The sequence below is a fragment of the Squalius cephalus genome (assembly GCF_949319135.1).
Source record: "Squalius cephalus genome assembly, chromosome: 20".
Classification (NCBI taxonomy): Eukaryota; Metazoa; Chordata; class Actinopteri; order Cypriniformes; family Leuciscidae; genus Squalius; species Squalius cephalus.
The window spans coordinates 19,603,489-19,626,617 of record NC_137141.1 but is presented as its reverse complement, the minus strand read 5'-3'; the positions used below and the strand labels follow the sequence as shown (position 1 = coordinate 19,626,617).

The window sequence follows — 23,129 nt, the reverse complement described above, 5'->3', positions numbered from 1 at the left end:
ATAGATAGATAGATAGATAGATAGATAGATTAAATATTATATTATTAAATATTAAATATAATATTTCAATATAAACATGAGCGTAGTGGAATAAAGAAAGTGTTTAGCAGGATTGATATTCAAAACGGTAAGCACGCACTGCTTTGTTTATGGTTTGTGTATCTGCAGCCGTGTCTCTGACCACAATGTTTCCCTACTGTCCACCACAGAGACCCTCAGTAATGTGTGTGTGTGTGTGTGTGTGTGTGTGTGTGTGTGTGTGTGTGTGTGTCTTAAAACACTGTGGTATCAAATGTTCACACATATTCTAATTTGTTACACTGTTAATTTGTACATTTAAATTTAAGTTATGTTATAATATTTTATTATTTTGATAATAATTAATTATTGTCTTTATAATTATACTGAATTCCAAGCTTTGGCATATTGTTGTATGTACAGTCATGCCAATAAAGCAATTTTGAATTTGATAGATAGATCTTTAAAAAAAAATAAAAATAAAAATGTTTATGCTTTTTACGATGGCTCAAATTAATATTTTTGGAATTTTTCCAATGATGCATTGTAAATGTAGATTGTCCTGCAGTTGCTCCAACTGTCCGGTGGATGTCGCGTTAACTCCTGGAAATCCCACTTCCAACCTTTTGCTTGGGAGAGACACGCCGACACCACATTCAAAATGGCCTCTATCAGCGACTGCGCTGGACGTGGATCAAAATGTGCATAAACAACACCCAACCGTGGCTTTACTCTTCATCCTTAACGCTAAAAGCTTCGGAGGCGCAATGTCATGAATGTACTGGACTGGCAGAATCGGTGGGGTACATAAGATGAGAGATAGTTTTGCAGACAGCCCAGCCGAACCGGGGCGCCGCCGCTGCAGCAGGGCTTCATCTGCCTTTCTGAACCACCGACACCTCCAGTGAGATGGAAAGAGTGGAGGATGCTGATGAGCCAGGACTCGCACCGTCCATCGATGTCAACGACAACCGGGAGGAATACAAAGCACGCGTTTGCGTTTCAAACCCCGAAAGAGCAGGGCAGGGCTCTGTTTACGGTTCGGCGTACGCGAATCTGGGCAGTGCTGGACTGCCGACTATATCCTCGGTGGTGGTGGGGTGCAGGGCCGGAGTATTAAACGGGTTTCCCGAAGAGCTGGAGCTGGAGGTGGATATGGTGTGTCCGGATGGAGAAGAGGGGGAAAACCTGTCCTGCCCGAATGAGCCCGAGTGCGTGGAAAAACCCGACAATGGTTATTTAAATTCCCAGCTGAGGTCTGCAGTGTCATTTATGGGTAAAAGCACGCCGGATATGAAGATGCCTAATGGAGATGTTACCCATGAACACATGCATCACGTTCAGACTCCTTTAAGGTGTTTGGATTATGCACATGCAGAAGGTTTAAACAGGAAGGTGTCTGCTTTAGACAGAGGTGTGAAAGTGGGCAATGGGGGGTTGTTGATTGTGAACAGTTATGACACCCTGTCTCAAGTCCCCTTTGGAGCCTTGGGTGGCCTTTCTGCTCCAGAAAGCCGTGTCTTTGTTCATCAAAGCGGCAGTGTCTCCTCCACTGGGAGGTCATGTGAAAGGATCAGTCGAGCCAGCACTGAAAGCTCGGAGGAGGCCCGGCCCTGTGACCCGGATCCTGCTGACACCCTGTCCGAGCTCAGTGCCAAGCTGTCCTTGTCTCCCCTGGCAGAAAACACCAGTGATTACACCGAGACAGACCCGAGCCCAGAGGAGGATTTCAGTGACACGGGCCCCCCGCTCAGGCCCCGGAACCTCCGGACTAACGCCGGTCACATAGTCTCCCTCAGCTGTGATGCCACTCCTCTGAGCCCCGTGGATGATGGGTATTTTGGAGCAGAGGGTGGTGTGGACGAATGTCTCGGCTCTGGCGGTCGGCGGCAGAGTGCTCCAGACAGGGTAGCCGCTGACCCTGATCCCTCATCTGACCAGACACTTGGCACTAAAAGACACGGCATTGCTGAGTTCTTGACCAGGTAGACGGCAGTTGTGTGTAGACAAGTATCTTGAGTTGCAGTAAACCTCTTTTTTGTCTTTTATTTATTTATTTTTTTACAGCTGCTGCTACATTTAGATGGCTACAAACAGTTACAGCTTTCTATTTCCTTAAAGCTTTTTTTAAAAAAGCTTTTATTTACAGGGCAGGATCATATTATTGGTTGATTTTAGTTTTTTTTTTTTTTTTTTTGTATTTATTATTTTTTATTATTAGTTTGTTGATATACAATATCGTTCAGATTCAGAATTTTGTTGTTGGAAAGATTTTTTTTAAAGAGCTCTCTTATGTTTTATTTGATCAAACATAAAATATTAAATATTACTATTTAAAATAGCTGTTTTCTATTTTAATATATTTTTGTCATTTGTAATGCAAAGCTAAATTTTCAGCATCATTACTTCAGTGACACATCTTCAGTGACAACATGATCCATCAGAAATCATTCTAATATGCTGATTTAGTGCTCAAAAACATTTCTTATGATCAATGTTGAAAATAGTTGTGGTGATTAATATTTTTGTGTAAAGTAAACTTATTTTGTTTTCAGGATTATTTTATAAAAAGTCAAATAAAGAACTGTTTAGTTCTCAAAAGAACAAATTTTTTTTGAAATAGAAAATCTTTTAGTAACATTCTAAATGTCATTAGTCATTACTGTTACTTTTAAACAATTTAATGCACCCTTGCTAAACAAAAGTAGCCAAATACTTTATTTAAAAATGACCACATGGGTTTTTAGAACAACAGTCTGAAATATGTTTTCAGCTATTTTTATATCTTAACTTAAAAAAAAGCTACTTTTTAAAGAAAAACGATGCGAATTTTGAGTGATAGCACTAGATTGTCAAAAATATATAATTCTTTAAAAGAGCTACTTTATCATTTTACTACTAGCTATATTTCATACGCTAAATTATTGTGTTGTGATGCTCACTTAAGCATTCCAGTATTGATTTGACATTGGCTTAAACTATATATTTGAGTTGTTCTGGATTCTATTTATATATTTATTTTAGCCAAAAATATTTTAAAAACTACTATTTATTGTTTATGACCCATAACAATAAAATTGTCACCTCAGCATTGACGCATCTTTACATAAATACTTTTTATATGCTTTATTTGAAGCATCTGTGAGGAAGCTCTGTATTGTTTCAGAGCAGAAGTCACACTGTTGCACGCATGATCAGGTAATGAGTGACAGGCTTTGACCTCACCTGTCAACCACTCACCTGTGGCTTCTCCCTTCATTGACATGCTTTATCGCAAAAGGTCTGAGGTGTGCTGTTTTACAATTTCTTGTTTTATTTTTTCAGATGTTTAATCGAGAGAAGACGCTTTGCTTTATCAAAGTCAAATCCAATTTAAAATGACATTTTGTCATCTTAGTCTTGCATGAATTCAAAACACTGCATCAGAACCGATTTGCATGATGTCAGCCTGCATATCTGACTTGCATCTGCTCCATTTCCATTATGATTAGGTTGAAACTTAAGTGCCTTAGAGTCCTCTTCCCAGGAGCTTTGGTCTCTACAAAGAACTTCATAGACTTTGCCTTAACTCTGGAAAAAAAAATACACTCACCCACACACACAGAGGAATTTTAATGTCAGCTTTTATGAGTTGGGCTTCATGGTGTTCTGCTGCCTTGACCTTGTTTCTGCTCACACTGTGTCTTCAGTTCCCTATTTTGCTGGAACAAACTTCTCCTTTCCCACTGTACCATACCATATCATCCTTTGTCACACTTTCTCTCTTTGTCCGTCTCCCTCACTATTGTGTCTGTCATCCTATCCGTCTCTCTCAGGACAGTATTGACCTGCCTCAGTGGCTTTATTATGTAATTAAAACAGCATTAGATTGATTGTCCCATCAGAAAGTGTGCTCATAGATTTAATGAGCTCATCTCCACAGCAGGGCCTGCTCATATCTGTGTGTTTGTGTAAAGGGCACCTGTGACTGTGACTCAAGGCTTTATTTGCAGGATGCTGGTGCGGCTACATCACCACGAGTGCATTGAAATCCCCTGTATTAAGCGCATTAAAACCTGAGACCTGCTCTGCTGAGATGTTTAAGATCTTAATTCCCTATAGCCATAGTCTGAACTTAATGAGTTTGAATATGAATGGTTGTCATATTTTGGCCTCTTTATATGACAGACTATGAAGACTTAACTCTTTGGGGATCTTATGACAAACTTATGTGGCATATGTTTTCGAATATTCACTCTTTTGGTCCCTCTTCCTGTTGGTCTGTCTTCAAAGGAGTTTGTTTTCCTGGAAGCCCAAGGAGTCAAGGGCCACAGCATCCCAAAGTGCTCCAGGATGGAAGCTGTTTGGGAAAATTCCACTGCGGGACAACCCTCCGAAAGACTCTAGAACCATCCAGGAGGTAAGAGAGGCGGTTTAAAGGAGAGAATGAGAATTCTTTCTTCATTTACTCATCCTCATTTCATTTCAAACCTGTCTGATTTTCTGTTCTGTGGAAAATATTAGATCCTTCAGAAATCATTCTAATATGTTGATTTAAAAAGTATGTTTATTTGAATATATAAAATGAATAAATAATGACAATTTTCAGTTTTTGGTGGACCTCTGTTTATGTGATTAAAAACACTGAAGTTAATCTTATTTGTGCAGAGAAAAGGTAGCAAGGGACAGTGGTATTATCAGAAGAGAGAGAGAGAAGGCAAAAGAGGAAGGAGAAGGAAGAGAAACCGAGAAAGATAGTGTCTATGAAATAAAGAAGGACTGAAATTGCTGCTGGAAACTGCGTTATTTTGTGGGTCTGCCAGGAGAGACAAGTGTGCGTGCGGCAGGCCTGGGCTTTGTGTGTGTGTGTGCAGCTGTCTTTACTCTTCCCCTTCAGTAAGCGATGACTGAGCCTGTGTTGTTCAACTCTTGATTTGCGCTCAATTCACCCTCTGCACTCTGCAGGTGTCTCTCTGTATTCCAGTGAGAGAGAGATCTCTGATTAAACTCACACACTGAGCCTGGTCTCTTGTGTGATCTTACAAATCCTATCTTTTATTTCAGATCCTTGTTTCCTTAAATGAATGTTGGTACTTTCTTGTTTCAAAAGTACATATAAGAGCTAACATTTTATGTTAATAGAATTGTGTACAGTTGTTATAGCCTTTAACTTTTTAAAATCAAGGTCATAATGTCTTCCAACATTCCACTGCCATGGCCACATAAAGCTAGTAATATTTCACACATGGCTTCATTCCAGCATTTATACAAGTTAATCGAACTACAATTGGCCTATTTAATACCTCAAATATTCTATTATGTGTTGTGTCATGTATACTCGGACAGTAGCTTGACTTTGACAAAACCTATGGTAACTCGATAATAACTGCGTATGTAAACGTGTTATTTCTCTGGCTGACCTTGGATCAGAGTCATGCTGGTCAGCTGTTGCCTATTTATGTTTGAGTCAGAAAACTGTGTCACACACTGACTCATAAATGTTTCAGTTATTATATGGTTTTAACATTAAGGCCATTGCCTTTGGGCCCTTTACTCATAGCATGTGGGAATCTCATGACCGAATTCTTCTCCCCTTCACGTCTCCTCCGGATACATGTGGCAGCTGAGAAATTGTAGACACAGATCTGCTGTAATCTTATAATGACTGCTCTTCTTTCCTTTTTTTTTTTTTTTTTAAAGGAGTATGAGTCCAGGGCGGGACCCGCCACAGGACCACCCTCTCACCCTCAGCCAATGAGACGCAAGAATCTGGAGTTTGAGCCTTTGTCCACCACTGCTCTCATTTTGGAAGACAGACCTGCGTAAGTTTGAAACATAAATTACAGCTCCCATAATGCACTACTTCAAGTGCATCAAGCTTCCATTTAATCAAATATTTACCTAAATTCCCTGGCCACTGATGGTGAGAAACAAGCCGTGTGCATATAAGCCTGAAGAGCAGGTTTTTTTTTACTACAAAGTTCGTATGTATGTAGCAGAAAAGTATGTGCTGTGTGTATTTGTTAATTATTAAAAATTGGCTTTCTATATAGTTACTTAGTGTGAGACTTTCAGATTTCACACCTGAGTAAGAATTGTTTCATCTGGTTGGAACTTGTGAACTGAAATTAGCTGGAATGTTGTTATTTTGCATTCCAGCTAACATGCTCAATGAGAGGAAATAATTCGCTGAAGCAAAGATGTAACCACATATTCAGGATTGGGGGAACCGAATGTAATATTTTTAAGAATTAAAGGGATAGTTCACCCAAAAATGAAAATTCTGTCATCATTTACTCTCCCTCAAGTTGTTCCAAACCTGTAGGATTTCCTTTCTTCTGCTAAACACAAAAGAAGATATTTTGAAGAAAGTCGGTAATTAAACAGTTGCTGGTCCCCATTGACTTCCATAGTATTTTTTTTTTCCTACTATGGAAGTCAATGGGGTCCATCAGTCGTTTGGTTATCGACTTTCTTCAAAATATCTTCTTTTGTGTTCAGCAGAAGAAAGAAAGTCATACAGGTTTGGAACAACTTGAGGGAGAGTAAATGATGACAGAATTTTCATTTTTGGGTGAACTATCCCTTTAACAATTGAAAAGTGCTCATCATCACTATTCTGAATATTGAGAAATGTGTCCCTCTCAATGTGTAAGGCACTATCCAAAATTGTTTACAAAGAACTTCATCCATAAAGTGAATTCAGTGCTCTGAGCGACCATACACTTTCCTCATAAACCATGTCTGTTTTTTGTCTTTAAATCATTCCTTTGACTTGAGCATTTGGCCTAAATTTAAAACCCACAAACAACTGACATACTGGAGTTATACCAGTGAAAACATGAACACATCCTCTCTGAAATCTTGAAAGTGTTCCAACTATTTATAACAGATGGTCAGTTTTTATGTGTAAAGCAGAGATTTTCCCTTGTCTCCTGTTTTTAGTTTCATGCAGCAGATCTGGTTTTGTAATTATGTTGGAGCTGAAGCGTGTGATTTTTATTTTATTTTATTTTATTTATTTATTTATTTTTTGTTAAAAATACTTCCATATACAACAGCAACATGTGTCCTACCAATGGCAGATAGGAAGTGTTTGCAAAAACTCATTATTATTACAAATCATATTTTTTTAATTCCACTTGGTGATGGTAGTGGCATAGAAATTACACACTTTGCACATCTTTAACAATACATACATGCATACACACACACACACACACACACACACACACACACACATATAAATATACACACAAAAGTTTGTGGTCAGCAAGGATGCCTTAAATTGATCAAAAAACTTTACATTGTTACAAAAAAATGTATCATTTTGGTTTCCACAAAAATATTAAGCAGCACAACTGTCTTCAACATTAATAATAAGAAATGTTCCTTGAGGACCAAATCAGCACATTAGAATGATTTCTGAAGGATCATGTGACAGGGGGGTTATGTCTATGCAGCTTCAAGGACTACTTGTATTCTTTAGAAACCTGCCTGCTAAATCTGAAGAGGAATCTCAGAGACACCGGCAGGAATACAGTGAGATGGTTGCAGGGGCCAAGAGAAGGGGTGAGTGACGTGTGTGTCTTTGTCCAGACGCTCATTGGAGTGTGTTTGCAGTGGTAATGACGTTTGACTGTTGGCCATGTGCACTTTAGCACTTCACACACTCACACAGCTGCCCCTCTCACACAAACACAAATTGTTGTTGCATTAATGTTGCTACCTTTTCTCAGGCAGACTAACGCTTTCTCATTTACTTAGAGATGAAAGAGGCGCAGAAGAAAAAACGACAAATGAAGGACCGATACCGACAGGAAGAGAACATTGCTAATGCCATGGTGATCTGGAACACAGAAGTCCTGCCGAATTGGGAAAGCATGTAAGTCGCTTATCAATGTCCAGCAAGTGGATTTAAGACTTAAGCAAGTGGTCTTTTAATGTCTTGTAATGATGTGCTCTATTGCCATGGCGAAGGCGTAACACCCGGCGTGTACGTGACCTCTGGTGGCAGGGCGTCCCGCCTAGCGTCCGCGGGAAAGTCTGGAGCCTCGCCATCGGGAATGAGCTCAACATCACCCCAGGTAACTATAGCAACTGCTGCACTCATCACATTTGGTTAGTCTTGATCATCTGTGGCCCTCTGGCTCTGCGTAACATCAATCTGACACAAACAAACACAGATTGTGTCCAGATGAGCTGTGTTGAAAAGGAAGCAGCTGCTGCTTTTGTTACATCAATTGTGCTTGCGTGTTTGTGTGTGTTTGTGTGTGTTTTAGAACTGTATGAGATCTTCCTGTCCAGAGCCAAAGAGAAGTGGCGGAGCTTCAATGAGACAAGTTCAGTTAATGAAACTGAAGGTCAGTGTTTGTTGACACTATCAAGTCAAGTCACCTTTATTTATATAACGCTTTTTACAATACAGAGTTTTTCAAAGCAGTTTTACAGGAAAATAATGACTCAGTGATGCAAACAGAATTTAATTCGGCTGTAAATCAGCTTTGAAAAGACATTTTTAAACAGTCATTATTCAGTTGAAATCAGTTCAGTGTTGATTCAGTTTGGTTCAATAACTGTGTGAAGCTCATCAATTTTGGAAAAAGTTCAGTTCATCTATGAAGCAGCTCTGCAGAAAATAGTGATGTCATCATCCTTCTTAGTTCAGTTCTCATCCGATAGTGTCAGTGCAGTCAAATCAATAACATTGCAAATTAAAACACTGTGATAATGATTATTTACAAAGATAATTTAATGTGCATCTCTGATTAAATTTTTAGTAGCACAACTAGAATTGGTGAGATTCAAACTGTTCAGTGCTTTAGTCAACCAATCACTCAAAAATCACTCATTATCACTCAAAATTCTAATTTTCATCATCTACATTTTCGTGTATTAAAATGTTTAATAAAAAATAAACATTAAAAAGGTTCAAAAGTTAGAATTTTTTAAAAGAAAGTAACAGTTTAATCATCAAGGATGCATTAAATTGATCAAAAGTGACAGTAAGGACATTTATAGTGATACAAAAGATTTCCATTTCAAATAAATGCTGTTCTTTCTATTCATCAAAGAATCCTGAAAAAAAGTATAATGGTTTCCCCAAGCATATTAAGCAGCACAACTGTTTTCAACATTGATAATAATAAGAAATGTTTCTTGAGCACCAAATAAGCATATTAGAATAATTTCTGAAGGATGACACTGAAGACCATCATAGGAAAAAATGAAATTTTAAAATACATTAAAATAGAAAACCGTTCTTTTAAATTGTTTTAATTTTTTTTTATCAAATACTATAAATGCAGGCATGGTGAGCTTAAAAAACTTTTTAACGGTAGTGCATGTAGCTAAACATTGCTTTTATTGATGTTTTGTTGTTAAATATTACTTTATTAAAATCCACTGTGGCTATTTAGTTTCTCTGATTGGGGAAAAAACATTTATTCATTACATTTGAATTTATTCTAAAGCAGCAAACAACAACCTTTAAGCCGTTTCAGAGCAAATCCATAAAGATTGAATTTTGTTCAAAAGCTGAAAAATATTGATTTTGAGCTCTGTCAACCAGCCCTAGTTTGACCGATGACTTCATCTGATTTTAATTGATTAGATTGTGGCGTGTCGCTGGCAGACAGAGAATCCAGTCTGGATTTAATCAAGCTTGATATTTCCAGAACTTTTCCCTCTCTCTACATTTTCCAGAAGGTAAGAACATGTATCTAGGCTCTGTATTGTTTTTGGGGGGTTTGTCTGTTTTTATTTTGTTTCCCTTTTGACTTATTTGTGCCTTTCTCTTCATCAGGGTGGACCATATCATGATATATTGCACAGTCTGTTGGGGGCATACACCTGTTATAGACCTGATGTAGGCTATGTAAGTAGGTCATTTCAACCATCCTAGTTCAGGGGTGTCCTTCATGGAGAGCTTGACGTGTATGTGGCATGTTCCAGGTTCAGGGGATGTCTTTCATTGCTGCTGTTCTCATTCTGAATTTGGAGGAAGCCGATGCCTTCATTGCCTTTGCCAACCTCCTTAACAAACCATGCCAGATGGCCTTCTTCAGAGTGGACCATGACCTGGTACATACATGCACTCTCTCTTCATCCAACTTTATTTATGGTAGACCTGCTACAGCCCCTACATTTGCTCTGTTGTGTCTGCGTTTGCAGTCAGCATTTATTCCGACCATCTGTTGACCCATTTATAGAGATTTCATTTGCCAGACAAACTCTTGAGCAGAAACTCTGAGCCAAGGACCAAGAACCAGAAGTCGTAATCTGCTGACGAACATTCCTTTTATCTTACACACTCACCGCTGTGCTTTTAATCATGCTTGTGTTTAAGTTAGAGTTGGCTTTGTACTGAATTGATACTTTGTTTTCTTCCCAAGATGCTGAAGTATTTTGCAGCGTTTGAGGTGTTTTTTGAAGAGAACCTTCCCAAACTATTCCAGCACTTTCAGAATAACAGCTTGACGCCTGACTTTTACCTCATAGACTGGTAAATCTGCTCTTAAAATCTCTCTTCCTGCTGTTCTTGTTCGTTCCTCTCTGTTTCTTTTCTTTGTTTTGAAATCAGAGAGGAGAGAGAGATTGAGTAATGTTTTCCTGCAGTGACTCTTTATCTCCCCCTTTGGGCTGCTTTTATGTTCTCTCATATGAGGGGAAATTCATTCATATTCCGTCATGCAAAGGAAGCCCTAGTCAAGTTTAGGGTGGCGGAGTCTATTTAATAGGGTTGGGAACTGAGAACCAGAAACAAATAACGCAACCAGTGCAGTCTCATTTCTAAACGATAACTCTTTTTCCTAAATGAATTATTCTTTTTAGCACACCTTACAAATGTGGCACTTAAACATGTAGTCAAAGATACACATTGTGAGATTTGTCTGTAGTATTTTATTTAAAAAATGCATGATTAAAATGTTACCAAATTTTTTGGTTTGCTTAGTATTGTTGTGTAATACTGTTACACTACCATTCAAATGTTGTTTTTATTGAAAGAAATGTATACTTTTATTCATCAAAGATACATTAAATTGATTGCAATTGAGAGTAAATACATTTATAATGTCTTAAATACGGCTGCTTTGCCATCAGGAATCAATTGTCATTTTGAAACTGTAATATTTCACAAAATTACTGTATTTGTAAAAATTCCAACCCCAAACTTTTGAACGGTAGAGTAGTTAAGGCCAATTATTTCATTACATTTATGTTGCCTCTGTAAAACATTAATTTAAAGACCTGAATGTCAATTTAAAGGCCAATGCTAAAAGAATTGTCAATGGAACCTCTTAGGAACTCCAATTGTTAAATTCCTTACGATTCCCATCTGCAAAAATCCAGACTAACTGATCTGACTTTGCACTACTCCTGCAAGCAGAATTCTCTCTTACCATTTTTATCTCTATCATGCTCTCAGGATCTTCACTCTGTACAGTAAGTCATTACCGCTGGACGTGGCATGTCGCGTTTGGGATGTGTTTTGCCGAGATGGAGAGGAGGCGTTATTCCGGACAGGTCTGGGAATTCTGAGGCTGTACCAGGATGTTCTACTGCAGATGGATTTCATCCATAGTGCACAGTTCCTTTCTCGGCTGCCTGAAAACACTCCTGCACACACACTTTTCTCCTGCATCGCAAACACACAGATGATCAGTAACAACCGCCGGTGGAACCAGGTGAGAAATACACGCAATGGTGGAAATTACATTTTGAACCTTTTTGGAATCAAATGGCCAACTGTTTTGTCTTGACAAGTCTACTTTCACAGCTAGCATTTTATGTGTCCTAAATACGCACAGTTCAATAATATTTAATATCACTTGAAAAGTAAAGTGATGTTTACTGTGATTTTCCTCACACATCGTGTGCACTTTGTTTACACTGTATTCTATTTTAACTTTGTTAGGGCAAAATTAAATTAAAGTGCCCCCATTATGCTTTTTCGGATATGTCCTTTCATGTAGTGTGTAATATTGCTGTTTGTGAATGTAAAAGGTCTGCAAAGTTTCAAAAATCATAGTGCACGACAAATAAAGTTATTGTCTCCTAAAAAAAAAATTCTGAAATGAGTCATCAGTAATTCCAGCCTTACTTCCTTTATGAACCTACATAGGTTTGTAACATATTTGCATAATGTCAGCCCATGGTCTTCATTGGCTGCCTGCGATCAACGTCTGCTTTGACCTGCCCTCAAACACTGTAGTTTTATCTGAGACTGGAAGAGTTTGTTTTGTGTGTTTTTTTGCTCTGTGAAATCAAATCCATTTTGCATGAACTTCCAAAGGATGAAGACTGTGGCTTGATTGGATATGTTAAAACCTATGCCAACACTGTGTATAAAGCCCAGAGGAAGCCTCTGGAGCTAAAATTCAGATGTAGCAATTGGCATTTTGTTTCCGACAAGCGCTGTAAGTGGTAGACCAATCCGACTGGGACTAAGTACTCGGAAAGGTGTGGTTTCCTTTATCGAACCAGACAATAGAAAAGAAAAGGAGGATTTTTTTGTCCTTGGATGCTTGTTAATGTATTTTAGGAGACCTAAACTAAATTAGGAACCTTTAAAAAAGCGTAATAGTGGCATTTTAAATAAAACTTAATGAGGGGCAATGAGCGTGTCCATGTCATTTTTAATGTGATTTTCTTACAACAAAAAGAAAAATGAATGAAAGAGGGCTTCCTCACTTTCTTTCTCCTGCAGGTTTTTTCCGCTCTGATGAAAGATGGACTCAAAGAAACTGAAAAAAGCAGCAACAGTCCTGCCTTAAGAAGCTAATAGCTGACTCTCTCCCAGAGGAAGTGACGATGTTTCTGGGACTCGTCGGAGATGGCGGTCATCACCCTGCACTTTGACCTCTGCAGTGTGCCTGATGAGGACCCGAACGTCTGAGGGACAGCTCAGGCTCAGCCCCGATGTGCTGACTGTCCTGTTCGAAGAATCTCATAATGGACCCGTCCTGTTGAAGGGAACATGTCTCCACTTGCGCTTGTGAGCGTGTTTGTGCATATGTTTGTGTAAGAATGAGCCTGAGAATAAGAGAAATGTGAGTCAGGTGACCATATAATGTGCCAACTTTGTCAATGTTACTTTTGTAATGATGTGACTATAAGAAAACAAACTAATCAGAAGTGTTTACACACACACACACACACACACACACACAGGTCAGCGCCACATTATTTGAACACTCCCTTTCTAAGTGAAGTAAACCAGCGGTGAAACACACAACATAAACCTGCAGTAGCCTTTTATTAGCACATACCAAATCTGTCATTAATGTGTTTGTTAGGCTGTTTCTCGGTTTATCTGAAGTCAGCCTGTTTGCTAACATATTTGCCTCTGACAGCAGGCATTGAGCCATTGAACTCTGAACATCCTCAGTATGTCCCAAAAACACAGACCTCTACAGAAAAAAACAGTATCTACAGGTGCTGTCATATATTAGCACTCCAGATTTGATGCTTATAAAAAAATAATCAGCTATAGTAATTTAAATAAAATGTTTTAGCACACTTATATAACATGTACACATTCTAACCGACCAGCAGCAAACAAGAGATCAGCTTTCAACGTCTGCACCTTCTACTACACTCCAAATGAATGAACCTTGACATTTCCGCATTGTTTTTTTCTTTCAGTTATTTAATGTCTTTTTTGTTGTTTTTAATTTAAGAATCATTTCTCTTGCTTTTTTTGTTTTGTTTTTTAAATCTTCCTCACTGTTGTACAGTTTTCTTACATAACAGTTGTTAATATACATTTCTGGTGTGAGGTTTCTAGTGTAGATGTGGAAAAATCGCAGTATTGGAGATCTGCTGTCTTCCTGTCTTCATATTTTTTTCTTTTTAACATTTAGAGCAACTTATAAAATGTGATGTTACATAGAAGTTTACTAGAAGGTGCAAACCAAAACGTGGGGTCATGTCTTTGAGGAGTGCCATTTGCAAATCATTGGAAAATGTATTTTAAAATTTGCTACTTGATGAGAGGTTTATGGTTCATTGTCTCCAAAATCCGTGTTTTTAAACATTAAATTTAATGAAATACATGCTAAAGAAAAGGTGAATTCTCCTGTTAGTTTTGTACAGAATTCCGATGTGTTTTGCTATGTAAATGTGCTAGACGGAGAACTTTTAATGTCTTGCGTCCTTTGCAGTCTCGCATACAACAGCGTTCTAAAAGTGTGGTGCTCAAGTTAAAAGGCGTTCAACTTCAAAAACAAAAACTTTTTTTTCCCCTCTCAACAAAAACGTGTGTGAATGGCCTATTAAAAAGGATTAAACAGTTCATGTTTCTTTTCAAACAGCAGCTATGCTACTATAAATGCATACCTATGACCAAAATTGATCTTCATTTCTCATGAGTGTCTCTGAAAGACCCCATGAATTTGCTTTACAAATACATTTTTTGTTCCTTATTCCTTTTATAAAAATACCCTTCGATTAAGATTACAGCTGTTACTGGTAAGTGGCATTAGTTAAAGGTGATGTTTTATTCTAGAGAATAATTTATAGAACAAAAGATGATGACATAGTCTGACTGTTTTTTCAGAAATGCATATATAAAGTAAAAGTGAATTTTTTGTCAGCTTTGAGTTCACTAGCAAATAGTTGGTCTTAAAGCCATAAGCAAAATGACAAAAAACGCTGTATCTATTCTACATAAAGATTTTGTGTTAAAGAAAAACACAGTAGAGCACATTATTACGAGGGTCATAAAACAAACAGAAACCACACTGACCAACCTCTTACCCAAAAAATATTTATTTTTCGATCAAGAACCACGTCTGAATTCAGAGCATGACTGTTGCAGAGTGTTTGGTTTGTGGAACACTGTTAATAGAACAATGACAAATGGGCCAAACCCCAGGTTGGGCTGAACATAATACCAGAATATCTGCACAATTAGACATTTCTGGCCTTAGTTTTAATTTGGCTGTTCACATTTAAATGTAACAGTACTGAAAGTACATGTACTGTATGTAATGCGGGTGGAGTTTCATCTACAGGAAGCATTAACATATTGAAAATCACTTTTAGGTGGTCTAAGGCCTTCAACCACAGAAGACTCATCAAGAAAGCTGATTGAAATCTACCACAACAACCAAGGCCCAAAAGCTCAAACATATAGCTGATGCTCTTAGAAGAAGACCCTAAGCTTTAATGTGAATTTTTATCAGCTTCTGCTTTTTTCTTGTCCTTCTTCTTCTTCTTTTCTTTTTTCTTCAATTTCTTCTCCTTCTTCTTTCTCTTCTTCTCACTCTTTGTTGATTCTACATCATCGTCTGCATGGTCAATTTTTTCCTTTTTCTCTTTGGATTTGTCTTTACTCTCATCCTTGCTGCCTTTGCCCTCAGGCTCGTTTTTGAGTGTGATGTCTGCAGGATGAGGGCTTCTTTCGTTTCTGTTGCGCTTTCTGTCAGGACTGCGTTCCCTGTGTTCGTGGTGAACCCGTGAGGATGTCGCCTTACTGGATGGGCTCTCTCGTCTGTGAGATGATGTGTGATGCGGTTCTCCGTGTCTCTTAGCATCCCTGTGATGCTCCTGTGAACCTGTTGTCTGCAAAAATGAAAGAGAGGCTGATGTTTCTTTCCCCACAATTCAGTGTTTTGCATTACAGATTTAGAGCTAGTGATCCATGATGTTAAATGGCATTTATAATGTCACCTTGTTTTTGTCACTTCGGCTGTGACTTGCTACATGTCTTTCTGCGCTGTTCATATCCCCGAAGAACTCCTCACAGCGCTGGCAGAAGAAACCCATCACTGGGATCAAATCACCACTACCTGCAATAAAGATACATGTTGTATTTGAACCTAATTGTTCAAAAAGAACAACTGTACATAAATAAATACTTGTACTGAACAAAAAGAAAAAAACATCCTTAAATGGTTCAAGTAAATCAAATTTTGCTCAAGGTTCATGGTTGAAGTAAATACATAGTTGTATTTAACAAATAGTAAAAATGCTATTTATTATCTTCTAATAAATACAATAATGAACAGTTATATAAAAAGCTCATGGTTTAAATACATATTTTACTGTACAAAAATAAAATGGTATCCTACTGAACATAAAAGATATTTTGAAGAATGTGGGTAACCAGACAGTTGACTGTGGCCATTGACTTCCATAGTAGGAAAATAAATAATCAATGGCTACAGTCAACTGTCTGGTTACCCACATTCTTCAAAATATATTTTGTGTTCAGCCAACAAAATGAGGGCGAGTAAATGATGACAGAATTTTCATTTTAGGGTGAACTACCCCTTTAAAAGTTGTGTGGATCATGATAATTATTTAATACCTTCCTGTTTCATCAGACCCTCCAGTTCCTTCACCAGGTACTCTTTCCTTTTCTTTTGAATCTGTTTCTCCCGTCTCTCTTGCTCCTTCTCACCCATCTTCTAAAACAGTCACAGGAGTTCACAGTTAAGACTCTAGAGAGCTTGTCATAATACTGGGGTGATAGTGTTAATAAAGACCTCTACCTTCTCCTCACGCTTGGATTCTTGAGTAGAATGGCTGCTTCCAGAGCGATTACTCCTACTGTCATCTGTTTTGGATGCTGAAAAATAAAATACTAAAAGTTGAATGCATTCCAAGCCCAGGTTTGCTGTGAAAACCTCTAGGTCTTTTATCTTTTTTTGAGATGGCTGACAGAACACAACTGCTATGATGCAATGCAACCACTTAAAATATACTTTCAACAACTTCCTGACACAATCCTGCAACTTAAAAGATGAGTTAATTCAATTCCAACCAACTGTAGTACAGATTCTACTCAAACTTTGTTTTATAGATAAACTCAGCTTTAAGCAAACTTTAAAGTTTTTGAAAAACCCCTTTTGAGAAGATTTCGATGAATTGACGAATCAAATTGTGCAAAACATGCTGGCTCTGACCTCTGGACAGTGCTTGCAGCGCCTCCAGGGCTGGTTTGAACAAAGGGAACGAGGCGGCCGCTCCTTGTGTTTCATTTTTCTCCTTTAGTCTGGCAGCCATTTTACAGATGTCAGTCATGCCTGGATTCAGGCCAATGGTCCTCAGGAGGTTTTTCACCTTCTCACATTCCTCTGGAGTGACTTTCATCGTGCCCAAACCAGCGGGCTGCACGCTAGCAGGCATGCCGTGTGCTTTGGGTTCCTGGAGATTGTGAGTCTGCTGTTCTTTACTGAGATGATGAACCGGAGACCTCGCAGATCTTGTCTGGGCCAACGGGACAGTCACAGCTTGAGGTTTGGATCTCTCCTCTTGCTCTCCATACAGGAATTTCTCTTCATCTTCAACACTCTGGAATGCAGGCTTGGATTCAGGCAGCTGGTTAAGTGTGTTCCAGGATAAGATATTGGAAACGCTGCTGTGGTCTCCGCCAGCCCTCTCGTGAGGAAGCAGAGCACCATAGCAAAGTTCAGCAGAGGTTTCAGGTTCAAACCTCGACTCTGGGTTCTGGAAGCCTCCAACTGCAGTCTGATTCCCCAGAAACATTCCCCTTGTGTCATCAGTATTCTGTTTAGAACGGAAGGGAAGAGAATTCACATTACTTCTGGTGCAAATTATGAATTTTAAATGGTCTGGAAATGTCAGCAAGGTAAAACAAACATCAATGACAAGCGTGTCAACAACAAAGAAAAGGAAAAGTATTTTAAAAATCAATTAACGTGACAAGTAAATGTAATCTAGTTAAGCTCTTAAAAATGTACTCTTTGCACTCAATTATATTTCATTAATGTACTCTCTAAAAACATTGAACACACACACAATATATATATATAATCTGGAATTATAAATTCATAAATATCATTATATTTTTAAAAGATTAATAAAAGGTTAAGCCAAACTACCTAATTAGTGGTTTCTTTTTTTAACCTTTTAATTAAGCATGTTTCTTAATTCTCAAACCCTTCAGTAAGCCCTCAAAAAACTATCAAAATGAATTTGATTAATTTATCATCTTAGACAATGATTATTCAAGTCTTTATGAAGTGCATTTTTTTATATATTTTTAAAGCTACTTTTACAACTTTTGTTTTTATAACTGGTGATTCCCCAGAGGTTTGTCATTTTTTAATCATCCATCTGTAAATTTTTCTCGTTCACGCTACCCACATCCGGAGCTATATTTCTCTGACGTGACATGCGCATGCATGCTTTTTCCCGCAAAATCCATCCCGGCAGCTCTAAAATATAAATCATTATTATAGGTCTCTCATTAATAAAACATTTTTTAATACAATCAACAAAAATATTAACATCATGTCAATGACCAAAATACCAAAAAAGAACTAACACTTGGTACGCACCTGGTCTCTAAGGAGGGCATTCTTGACCATAGGCAGGTGTTTCTCTAGATCTTTGTTCTGTAGGATCTGTCTTAGTCCATGAAATAGATCAGGCATGGCGCTAGCACCGAGGCTCACTCCGCTGCTGGTGCTGTTAGAGCTGTGATTGCCTTCTGCGAGGGAGGGACCTCTGTAAGACTGTTTGGTCTGACTGGGGCTCAGACGTGACTGACTCTTACTGCTGGTTACGCTCTTCCCGTGGCTGCGACTGCGGCTCCTCGCACGACTTTTGGCCCTAGGGCGGCTTTTAGCTCGACTGCGACTACGGCTGCGTGTTCTGCTGCGAGGCCGACTCTTTCCGCGACTCCGAGCTCGACTACGACCCCGGCTCCTTCCACGACTCCTGCTGCGACTGCGTGGACGGCTCCTCCCTCTGCTCCGACTTCGCGCTCGGCTGGGATGCTTGTCTGTAATGCGATCACTGGTGTCACTTTTATCTACTGCCAGCTCAATCCGGTCACTTGCCTGCAGGATTCGGAGAAACTCCTCTGCCTTTTTCCTTCATTGTAACACATTGAAATGGATTTATGGTTAATCAACAGTTTATATGAACACACACACACACACATTACTGTTCAAAAGTTTGGGGTCAATAAGATTTTTATTCAGCAAGGACCTATTAAATTGATAAACACTACAGTTTATAATGTTACAAAAGATTTTTATTTCAAATAAAGCCAGTTATTACTGAAAAAAGTATCACAGTTTAAAAAGTTAAGTTAACTAATAACTATTTCAAAATTGATAATAATATGCAACAGCTTGTCTAGTCTTCAATCAAGTTCAAAGTTCCAACACTGGCTTTCAAGACCACTGGAACAGCTCAACAACCCACTACTAACAAATGTATGCTCCCTAAATGTATACAATCACAGCTTTTCCGCAAGCACTTAATGACCTCACACACTTAAACCATGAACTTACACACACACACACACCTGCATTTCTTCTCTTCTCTAACTGGTTTCCTAATCTAGTTGTCTAATAAACCTGCCATATTTTGTACTACAACGATTGGTTGGTTCCTTGATGAATGCTTAGTTCTCATTTAAGTTGCTTTGGATAAAAGCATCTGCTAAATGCACAAATGTTAATAATAATTTTTCCTGAGAAGCAATTCACTGTTTTTAGATTTCTGAAGGATCATGTGACACTGAAGACTGGAGTAATGATGCTGAAAATTCAGCTTTGCATCACAGGAAAAAAAAATTACATTTTCAGGGCTCCAGACTAACTTTTTTTATTAGGAGCGCTGTAGCCCCTGACTTAAAATTTTAGGAGCGCAAGCAGAAAATTTAGGGGCACACCTTAAATCACCTTGCAATGCAATTATTCATATTTTCCCCCCACATAACTGTATTACTGACAAATGCTTTGATAATAAATAGACTTAATGTACAGAAATTACAATGTGCAGTTTTATTTTAAGTTCGCAGGGCTCCAGACTAACATTTGACGGCAGAAGCACTGAGCTTAATTTGAGGTGTATAGATAAAGTTAACTTTAATTATTATCATTCATAATGTCTTAATATTAATTCAAAAGCAAAATGAGGGACAAAATAGCTATTAGGGAGTGAAAATAGCCAATAAGCGTCCTCTATGTTTACAATGGTAATTTAATCTTTTTTTTTTTTTTTTCCTACTTCTTGAAACTTTTAGTTTTATAAATAGGGACAATCTTTAAAGGATGAACAAAAAAATATTTGGTCAACACATTAAAAATAACATTTAAATATGATATTATAATTTTCAAGTTCTGGAAAAAGATATGTGTAGGCTACTGTTATATAACCATAGTTACAGTTAGTGTTACTACATTAAATCCATGGTGAATGTTGCTGATCTGTGGACCTAAAGCCTTCTATAACTTGTTCGTTCATGACACGATGTTTCTCCTGGTTTCCACGTCAGTGCTGTTTGATCTGATATGGTTTATAACAGAGAATTCTGCGTCGAATCTGAATGTTTCTCACTGGATCTCGCAGCAATGTTATTAATTCTGTCGCGAACTCAATGGATTTCTTCACTGGATCTCAACGATGTAACGGTGTTGCGTGATCGAGATCCGCCCGCGACTGGCGAGAGAAGCTCTGCGCTGTCTATTATTGGTTTCGAACTATTAAACGGTCTGTGAAGCAGAAATGAGTAGCGCAGTTTTTTTTTCCGCTTTCATTTTGTTTTCATTTATTAACATGTCACAGCATACTCTATACTTGAGGCTGAGATTGTCTCTAACTAGCGTATTGTGTTTAAACTGCAAAGTGCCTGCACTGTCGGCAAACTTCGTGTTCCCCGCAGTTCTGGGGTAGCGATTGTAACATTCGCAGTTCATTAAGTTCGTCTCCTTACAGTACCTCAACCAGTTGAATTCTCTCAGCCAGTCTTCCCGAAAATGGTGGGTTCGGGACTTTATCACCTCACAAACCTCTGACTCTGAATCTAAATCATCATCCGACTATGTCTGTGACATTGATATTTGTCTCCGTTAGTCTGTTTCCTTCCCACAGACGTTTACGCGCGCTCGAATATCTCTAGGACCCTCCCCCTCCACACATTAGCCAGTTACAGTGGCCATTCCCTATTCTTCTCACACTCGTCATCATTGGCCTGCTACACATTCCAGATTCATTGACGCGCCCCTTCCACGTTTAACGTAAAAAAATTACTGGTCGCACATGTGCGACTGGATGTAAAATTCAGTCGCACACTCTCAAATTTTGGTCGCAAAATGCGACCATTTGGTCGCAGTCTGGAGCCCTGATTTTAAAATAGATAGTTTTGAAATTAGAATATTATTTCACATATTACTGTATTACTATTTTTATCCAATAAATGCATGTTTGGTGAGCATAAGAGACTTCTTTCAAAAACATTTTAATAATATTACAGACTCCAATCATTTGAACGCTAGGCTGTGTGTCTGTGTGTTTATGTATATTTTATATATATATATATATATTAGGGCTGTCAAACGATTAATCGCGATTAATCGCATCCAAAATAAAAGTTTGTTTTTACATAATATATGTGTGTGTGTACGGTGTATAATTATTTTCTATATATAAATACACACACATGCATGTATATATTTAAGAAATATTTGCATGTATATACTGTGTATATATATTTATATTATATATAATTTATATTATATATAAATATTTTATATATAAATAACACATTTTTCTTAAATATATATGCATGTGTGTGTATTTATATATAGAAAATAATTATACTCCATACACACACATATATTATGTAAACACAAACTTTTATTTTGGATGCGATTAATCGTTGATCGTTTGATATATATATATACACACACACTACCCGGCCAAAATGCTAGGCAAATGCTTAAAAGTCTATGATTGTATCAGTATTGCAGAAATTATTATGTTTCTAGCATGTTATATGTTTGGCAACAGTTCTTCTAATCCTAATGGATGGATTGTGTAGCTTTTCATTTCTTAGACAACCATGTAGGAAAACACATCATGGCCATATTCCAGGATGACAATGACAAGATTCATCAGGATTCAGGGCAGGCTTAAATTGTAAAAGATAAAAGATTGTGGTAAACATACAAACAACTCTGAATCTCTTTGTTTAGTTTCTCATACCTGACTTCTTGGTTTTGCTCATCTAGACTTTGCGTTGACCAGCTTTGTGAAGACTGACCAAGCTGATGCTGATTAGAAGGTGTGAGCTGAGAGCTGATGATCGTGGATCCAGTCTGGTCAGCAGTGCGGCTGGTGAAGGGTCGGTTCTGCAGGAGGGAGACAGCAATGACTATAGAAATATCACAACATACTGACAAATAACATGTCAATAAAGATATATGAACGATTCATATAATAGCCAGTACAAAAATCAGTCATATAAACCTAGAAAGAAAGATTTTGAAATCCAAAATTTTTAAACAAAGAAAAGTATGACAAATGTTTGCAGGACACCAATCAATCAAGCAAATTAGTGACGTTGTAAATGCATGCTTAAAGTGGTTTTAAATTACCTATGGCATGTAATACTGCAGGACATTGCATGCCTGCTCTACCCAGAAAGCATTCAAAAAGAAAATGCATCACTTGCATGAAATCCAAAGATATTTAATACTGTTAATTTTAAAAACTATTCCATCAGGTTGATGTAGACACATGCTGTGAGTGACAAGAAAATAATGCTGATTGGTTTTATAACTGCCAGTAAAAACACGCACCTCGTAGAATGATTCTCTGTTGTAGTTTTCATTCCCTGTTCCGTACGGGCGTCCCGGAGGAGGACCCGGCTGTGGAGAGCAGTATTGAGGCCCCGGAGGAACCCCAAAAGGAGGACAGAACGGCGGAGGTCTAAATGATGCTGCGGGGTGTCCGAAACCTGTAGGAGGTACCGTTGCTCGATGGTAGTCCGGGTTCGACGGACCTCGGTACATTTTCGTGCTTGGATATTTGATCAAATCATGTGTAGCTACAACGAATTTATTTTCCCATTCACTCTTGTGCTCCTGTGTGTCTACATGAATCTGAGCGCAGCCACAGCGCCGCCTGCAGGACTGGAACCACAGCACAGCTCACAAAAATGTCTCTGTTCCAATGCCTGTTCAAAACTCTTATTGCAAAGACTTTTAAAAGGACTAAAAATGCAAAGTAAAGAAAATGCTCAATTAATTAAAGAATTTAAATAAATAAAACATATATATTTATTCAAAGCTTCTAGAACATAGGCCACACACTTTTCTCCATGTACATTTACATTTATGTATATGAATTTAAATGATTACATT

General features: G+C 38.1%; 2 protein-coding genes across 2 annotated transcripts; one reads left to right on the top strand and one right to left on the bottom strand.

The window, feature by feature from the left end:
- Positions 1–632: 632 nt before the first annotated feature.
- On the top strand, positions 633–14,313 carry tbc1d12a (TBC1 domain family, member 12a). Its single transcript, XM_079853794.1, has 13 exons — positions 633–2,003; positions 4,291–4,417; positions 5,698–5,819; positions 7,487–7,569; positions 7,765–7,882; positions 7,978–8,084; positions 8,280–8,360; positions 9,611–9,705; positions 9,803–9,874; positions 9,952–10,080; positions 10,392–10,501; positions 11,426–11,684; positions 12,707–14,313. Exons 1-13 carry the CDS (start codon positions 928–930, stop codon positions 12,779–12,781), a joined length of 2,454 nt encoding a protein of 817 aa, XP_079709920.1. The 5' UTR covers positions 633–927; the 3' UTR covers positions 12,782–14,313.
- Positions 14,314–14,753: 440 nt separating this feature from the next.
- Positions 14,754–22,900, bottom strand: LOC307148143 (uncharacterized protein). Its single transcript, XM_079853475.1, has 8 exons — positions 22,566–22,900; positions 21,970–22,115; positions 18,309–18,846; positions 16,911–17,514; positions 16,497–16,573; positions 16,313–16,412; positions 15,673–15,791; positions 14,754–15,564 (listed from the first exon to the last, which is right to left on the bottom strand). The coding sequence occupies exons 1-8, from the start codon at positions 22,776–22,778 to the stop codon at positions 15,166–15,168; spliced, it is 2,196 nt and encodes a 731-aa protein (XP_079709601.1). The 5' UTR covers positions 22,779–22,900; the 3' UTR covers positions 14,754–15,165.
- Between the last annotated feature and the right edge of the window lie 229 nt (positions 22,901–23,129).